At 43.9% G+C, this 7,755-nt stretch overlaps 1 protein-coding gene across 1 annotated transcript; it reads right to left on the reverse strand.

Annotated features, from left to right (window-relative positions):
* Positions 1 to 2,653: 2,653 nt before the first annotated feature.
* Positions 2,654 to 4,507, reverse strand: LOC143932962 (E3 SUMO-protein ligase ZBED1-like). Its single transcript, XM_077455892.1, has one exon. The coding sequence runs from the start codon at positions 4,505 to 4,507 to the stop codon at positions 2,654 to 2,656; it is 1,854 nt and encodes a 617-aa protein (XP_077312018.1).
* Positions 4,508 to 7,755: the final 3,248 nt, after the last annotated feature.

The following is a 7,755-nucleotide window of genomic DNA, read 5'->3' on the forward strand; positions in this document are numbered from 1 at the left end:
CTGTAAATAAAAGTTTGACTTGTCTGGTTGACAATGGGCAAATGCTTAGGCATCCAACTGATAAAAAATTGGAATTCCTGTTGAAAAACATTTTTTCCCTGGCAGGTTCAGTAGCTTAACCCGCAGTGGCGGAAATAGGGGTATGTCAATCCTTGAGAGACCATTTGAAACAGGTGCTCCCTGAACAGCAGGCCCAGGAGTTAGCCTAGCTGCCAGCGGCTTTGTGTTTTGCAATTGACGCAATCAGAGATTCTATTCTTCAAACCTCTCGCCTTACGCATGGGTTGGTGCATATGCACAGAGTCCTATGGTTGAAAAGTTGGCCAACCGAAGCGCCATGCAAAAAGCTCCTTGCTGGATTTCCTTTCCGTGGTGAAAAGCTGTTTGGGGATAATTTGGACAAATATATACAAAAAATGTCAAGATCTCAAGGGAAAAGTACCCTATTGCCAGTTAAGAAAAAGAGTAAACATCCCTCATTTAAACGGGCTCTTTCTCCAGTGCCAGGGGCATCAGCCTCCACTGTCAGGTTCAAGAGGTAAACCTCAGGGTCAACCCCAGGGACAAAAGAAGTCCTGGGGGAGGAAACCCACAAGACAGAACGCTAAGGCCTCTTTATGAAGGGGTGCCCCCGCTCGTTCAAATGGGGGGAAGACTTCTGCAGTTCTCAAGGGTCTTTAAAGGGTCTTTAAAGCCAGTAAAAAGATTAGAGTACTTGGGTCTGGTTATTGATACAGCCCAGAAGAGGGCGCTTTTAGCCCAGGCAAAGATCAGCGCCATAAGAGAGCTGGTTAAGGTGGTCAGGTCAAAGAAGAGTCCTTCTATTCGCCTTTGTATGAGGTTGTTGGGGAAGATGGTGGCTTCATTTGAAGCAGTTCCCTGTGCTCAGTTTCATTCAAGACTGCTGCAAAACAGTATCCTGTCTGCCTGGAACAGGAAGGTCCAAGCACTAGATTTTCCAATGGGTTTGTCGCCAAAAGTGGTTCTGTGTCCCGTGATGTACAATAAAGAAAAGGATATTACAGGTAAGCTGTTATAAAAATCCTATTTTATCTCATACAACGTTGTCCATTTATAAGTTATTTCTAACACATAGCATGTACATACCAAAAATTACAGGCCAAAATACATTCTGCTTCTCCTCCTGAGTAGGGCGATACCACATGTGTGAGATTTTACACAACCTGGCCACATACAGAGGATCAACATGCAAGGAGCACAAATTACACATCAAATTTCCTAAAAATCTATCAAACTTTTGAAGACCTTAGAGCACCAGGACAGTGGAAACGCCCACAAAATGACCCCATTTTAGAAAGAAAATACCCTAACGTATATAGTCTTTGAGGCATAAAGAGTCTTTTGAAGATGTCACTTTTTTCCACAAGTTTTTTCAAAAATGTGGGGAAAAAAATTAAAACACATTTTTTTCACACAAAGTTGTCCATTTATAAGATATTTCAAACCCAGAGCATGTACATACCAAACACCCCAAAATAAATTCTGCAACTCCTCCTGATTAGGGCAGTACCACATGAATGAGATTTTTACACAGACTGGCCACATACATAGGCCCAACATGCAAGGAGCAGCGTCAGGTGTTCTAGGAGCATACATTTTATGAAATGAATTAAATTAAAAATACGAATCAGACGCAGACACAGAGAGCTCCCTGCTGCTCTCGTCGGTCGAGTTTAGAAGTTGGTATGACTCCTCACTGGCAACATTTTTTTCTCTCGAATCGTCTTCCAGGGCAGCATCCGAGAGATAGGCTCCTCCTCCCTGAAACTGGAAACATATTAGTCCACCATTATAAATTTCACAGTCTTACCTGCATGCCTCAGTTGTTTGTGTTTCCTCCGGACCTACAGGAACTGCAAAGAAACGTTTATCATTTTACCTTGTCTCTATGCTAGTTGCAGGAGACCCCAGGCCAGCATCCCATTCAGCCCAGCGGGCCTTGGGAGGGCAAGCAGGAGTAGCAAATTTGAGCAAAAGAACTTGCTCTGCCTGAGATGTCACCCCTACAGAGGGGTCTGCAATCATCCCCCCAAGCTGGAAACAAATTTATTGCCCTTTTATCCCCATATTGCATGCTGCTCTTTCTAAACGGTTGGCTGGTGATTTATCTCGTCCCTGAGTCTCAGGCGATGCTAGGATCCCTTAGATGGTGCCGCGTGGGTAGGTGTCAGTCTCTTTACATCTTTTCATTTACCTACTGTCTGCCCGTTTGCCTGTCTGTACGTCCACTCGCCCCCTCCCTGTCACTGCCACCACCGGCATTCCTCCGCATCGAGCCTATGCTGCTTCCGGTCACGTGTTTCTGGTCAGCGGCCATTTTCCCGTAGTCTAGAGACTTCTAGGGGGAACCATAGAGCACCAATGGTGGTGACATTACTTCCGGGAGGCAGGAATTATTAAAAATAAAAAATGTATATATATATATATATATATATATATATATATATATTAGGGCTGTTACTGATTAAAATTTTTGTGTTCGATTAATCTATTTTTTTTTTAATCGATTAATCGATTAATTTCGATTAATTATAAACGCACATACAGTTTTTTCAATTTTTTTTTTATTAAACTTAAAGAACAATGTAGAAAGTTAGTTTAACTTATAAAACGTATCTAGTATATCTAGGCATCACTTTAGCCAGTCACGAAGACATACCAGGGTGTTTACATTTTCTGGAAGCAGACAGGATCGCATTTTATTTACGATATACCCTGAAGAACTGAACAGTCTTTCACACGGAACAGATGTTGCCGGTACACAAAGAATTGTCTGCACAAAACTGCTTAGGACAGGAAAACGATGGTTATTAAGTTTCCACCACATGAGCGGATCCTCCGTTTCTGGAATGGGAGCTTCTACTTGGTACCGCGTCAGCTCGGCCTGTACACTGTGTACTGCATCTGATTCGTCAGCTGAGGATTGTGATTCAGAGTCGCTCAGCAACAGAGTAAGTTTTTGTTTCTTCGGCACAGGTACTTTTGTCTCATCATTGCTTTTTCCTTCTAAGTCTGTTGGACTTCCTGCTGGCTGTGTTCTATCGTGGAAGGCCCTGCATGCATTCGACAATGCTGTCCACACTGCTTCGCGTTTCTCTCTTCTTAAACAGGTGAGTTTCTTGTAACGTGGATCTAAAGCCACAGCCATTTGCAATATTGTCAAAGCATCAATGCCTTCAATTCTGTTTGTGAAGTCGTTCAATGTTGCAGTTTTGAATCGTCCAATATAACCTGGATCGTCATCATTAACTATTAACAGTCTACGCAAAAAGGCCTGTAATGGAAGAACGGCAGAACATGTCGCATATTGTTCCCCCCCAACATATTCCGTAGCATCTGCAAGTGAACCTAAGACTGATGTATATTTGGCCATTTTGTCCCAATCTGACTCTGTCAGTTTTGGTCCACTGTAGTTTTTTGGATGATCAATGTGATACTGCATTATGGCATCTTTGACTTCCAGCAATCTGGCTAACATCATGTAGGTACTGTTCCAACGAGTTGCCACATCCTGTTGCAATTTGTGGAACATGACATCTTTCGGCGAAGAGACACTGGAATGGCTGCTCTTCAGTTCAGATGTGTTGGCCGAGCTGTGCTTGAAATGTCCAACTAAGTGTCGACATTTTGCCACAAGAGATGATGAGTCAGCTGCCTTCAAACCTGCTAATATGCTAAGTTGAAGACAATGTGCGATACATGGTATGTGACTGTAATCCGTTTGTCCGATAGCAGCAACCATGTTTCGTGCATTGTCCGTTATGATACAGCATATTTTATCGGTGATGTTCCATGTTGCAGCAAACTCTTTATAGAAACTGGCAACGTTTTCAGCAGTGTGTCGTTCATCCACAAGTAAGCAACCTAAAGCTACTGATCTCAGTTTCCAGTCGGAATCAATCCAGTGTCCTGTTATACCACAGTATGATTCATTGTTGTTTGAGGTCCAAAAGTCAGTAGCGAGAGCAATACTGTGAATACTTTCTATAGCTTTCTTATGCTGTGTTAGTTTCTCGTTGTACATCTGACCAATTACAGCGTCGATGGTACGGCGAGTGGGTAACTTATAAGTCTGGTTTTGAAGAGCTATACGTAGTACTGTTTGTAGTCCATCATCTTCCACAATTGCTGTTGGACGTCCTGAACTGGCAATCCACTGAGCAATAGCAATTTTCAAGTCCGCAGAAACTTTGTCACTTATAGGCTTGTTTGACTGAGACGACAAGAAATTAGATATTGATTGTACTGAAGAACTCTTCTGCCGGTCACTGTTGACAACGTGTTGATACTTAAGTGGATGTTTGTGCTGTAGGTGGTACGTCAGCGATGTATTTGAACCACGAAAAGCAAACTGTTTATTGCAGTGAATGCAGTAAACTTTGTTGCCATCGTCTACTTTGCCATCAGCAGTTAGTCTAAAAATGAAATGCTTGCTCAACTTTCCGCTTATATGCTTAACTGCAACGTTGCTTTCATTGCTCGCCATTGTTGTTTACTGTCTAAACATCTATGTAAATTAAAATTTTATATAGAACGCCAAGGATCTCTTTCCGTCACACTGTTAACAGTGGAGGTTTTCAAGTTCTCACAGAACGTTTCCCTTTTTGCCCCCTTCCCTTGATGGAGCCTGATGCATCCTCCTGCTCCACAGATACAAAGGTATCGCAATCCAGTGGGTGCAGTTTGCACGCATTCAGCAGGGTAAGTCTCACTGTCCAGGCTATAAAAGCAGAAAGAAATATGCAATCAGTGCAAAAATTAATAAACCCCCCCCCCCCCCCGTATGCAAGCTGAACACTAAGGAATTTCAATTTCCACAAAAAATATACACTGTCCAGGCTGTCCGGTGATGTCACGGACATTAAGGGTGCAACAGATCAAAAAACTCACAGTTTGGATCATTCCTCAGATCAGAGTCACGGATTGGATAATTTTTCGGAACACCACCATATATAGTCCCCACTGTAATATCCACATCTCCCCCCATACTGCAATACCCACATCTCCCGCCATACTGTAATATCCACATCTCCCCCCATACTGCAATACCCACATCTCCCGCCATACTGTAATATCCACATCTCCCGCCATACTGTAATATCCACATCTCCCGCCATACTGTAATATCCACATCTCCCGCCATACTGTACTGTCCACATCTCCCCCCATACTGTAATGTCCACATCTCCGCCATACTGTACTGCCCACATCTCTGCCATACTGTACTGCCCACATCTCTGCCATACTGTACTGCCCACATCTCCGCCATACTGTACTGCCCACATCTCCGCCATACTGTACTGCCCACATCTCTGCCATACTGTACTGCCCACATCTCTGCCATACTGTACTGCCCACATCTCCGCCATACTGTACTGCCCAAATCTCTGCCATACTGTACTGCCCACATTTCTGCCATATTGTAATGTCCACATCTACCCCATAATTTACTGCCCACATCTCCCCAATACCTTAATATTAACGATTGTCTGCTCTGTCCGGAATAGACAGCAGGCAGACCCATCCATCTTCAGAGTAGACGGAACAAACAGGCGGGCGATGATGACGTCAGCGCGCCACTACTAAGCCGCCGTCGGGTGGACCAAGATGGCCGCGGCTCCGGAGCTAGGCCGAAGCCGCGGCCTTTCCTATGGGCGTGACCGCGGAGCTCACTCCGCGGATCGTCCTCGATCAAAATAATTTTGATCGATCAAAGAAATTAACGATTAATCGAACAATTAATCGTTAATTTCCGCAGCCCTAATATATATATATATATATATATCTGCAACAGAGACCCCAGAGGAAAGGAAAACGAAAAACAACAAAACATGTGCATTGTGCAGCCACTGGCTTTCTCCGGAATGGAAAAAGCCCCTATGCCAAAATGGTAGCCAAAGAGTCACAAGGTTACCTGCGAGAACTACTCAGGTCTTTAAAAAAAGAGATAAAGAGCACCATGGCACCGCTACGTTCAGCACTTGAAAAGCTAGAAACACCAACAAATGTCAGTCAGGCCAGTATCCCATCTACCAGTGGAACATGCGTTTGTTCAGGTAACAGGGAACAGGCAGAACAAGAGGAACCAGAAGAGGATTGAGATGAATCCAAACAATCCGAATCAGAGTACGGACTTTGCTCAGACTCTGAGGAGGAAGACCCAGCTTCAGAGGGCAACTTATTTCTCTCAGAAGACACGGATAACCTTCTTCAAGCTATAGCAGATACGCTAGGCATCAAAGAGCAAAAAAATGCAGAGCTCACCCTACATGAAAAAAAATGTATAAAGGGTTACAACCCAGGAAACCTAGAACATTTCCTGTACACCAAACTCTTAAAGACATTGTCAAAAAAGAGTGGGAAGACCCAGAGAGAAAATTCTTCATACCGGCTGCGGTCATGTGCAGATATCCATTTGCAGAGACAGACACCAAAACATGGGCTAAATGCCCCAAAGTCAATTCATCTGGCAAAAGTCACAAATTAGTCTGACTTGGCCTTTGAAGATGCGGGCACCTTAAGCGACCCCATGCACAAGAAAATAGAAGACCTTTTAAAGAGGGCCTGGGAAGCAGGGGCTGCGAATCTGAATCCAGCAATTGCTTCCACCTACACAGCCCGCACCTTACTAATCTGGTTAACCCAGCTTCAGGAACGACTAGAAAGGGATGAATTAATAAAAACCATCCCTACTCTAACCTCAGCTGAAACCGTCAGAATTTCTTCAAGGGCCACAGCACTACTCAACTCAGCCCGTAGAGCCCTGTGGCTGAAATCCTGGGGAGACGATATCCCTTCTAAGGAAAGACTGTGCGGTATTCCCTTTACCGGAGAACTACTATTCGGCACTGAACTAGAAATGGTACTAGACAGGACCGCAGCAAAGAACAAGGCTTTTCTCAAAGCCAAAAAGAAACAAGGGAGGGTGCCCTTTCGGCACGAAATTCAACAAGCCGAGAGCAAAGAAGCGCTGGGGACAACAAAACAAAAAAGTGTGAATTCATCCTCAAAACTCCCAACTCAAAGAACAAAAAACAATGACTGTCATCAGGTGAGGGTGGGGGACTCGCAGCTTTTTCCCATCAGCGGATGGAAGCAACAAGGAACAAATTCATCATATGCACCATAACGGATGGCTATGCGATAGAATTTTCCACCCGCCCCCCAACCAAATACCTAGTAACCATGCTACCAAAAGACGAAGATCAAGCAAAAGCCTTTTTAGAGTCCCTGGAGACTCTGCTAAATCAGGAAGTGATTTGCTAAGTACCTCAAGAAGAGGAACAACAGGGATTTTATTCCCATATCTTTACAAAGAAAAAAATGTCAGGCAAACTAAGGCTCATACTGAACCTCAAGCCACTAAACAGAGGAATAAAATACAAAAAATTCAGAATGGAGTCTATTTACTTGATCAGAAATATCCTACCACGAGAGATATTTATGGCGACAATAGACCTACAAGATGCCTACTTACATGTTCCCAATAAGGAGGAGCATCAAAAATTCCTAAGGTTCACGATACAAGGGCCAGCAAGCACTCTACACCTGTAGTATACAGCTCTCTCTTTCGGCATCACTTTGACACGCAGAATCACAGTGTCAAACCCAGCCATCACATGGGCGCAGATTCACATGAGGCCTCTACAGAATTACATTCTGTCCCAGTGGGACAGTAGCCACTCATCCCTAGACAAGCCCATTCCTGTTACAACCACAGTCAATCAAACACTC

The sequence above is a fragment of the Lithobates pipiens genome, unplaced genomic scaffold (assembly GCF_037356315.1).
Source record: "Lithobates pipiens isolate NorthernLeopardFrog02 unplaced genomic scaffold, aLitPip1_a1.2 Scaffold_27, whole genome shotgun sequence".
NCBI lineage: Eukaryota > Metazoa > Chordata > Amphibia > Anura > Ranidae > Lithobates > Lithobates pipiens.

Excerpts from the sequence above, each read along its gene's own strand:
- LOC143932962 (XM_077455892.1), bottom strand. The coding sequence starts at position 4,507 with ATGGCGAGCAATGAAAGCAACGTTGCAGTTAAGCATATAAGCGGAAAG.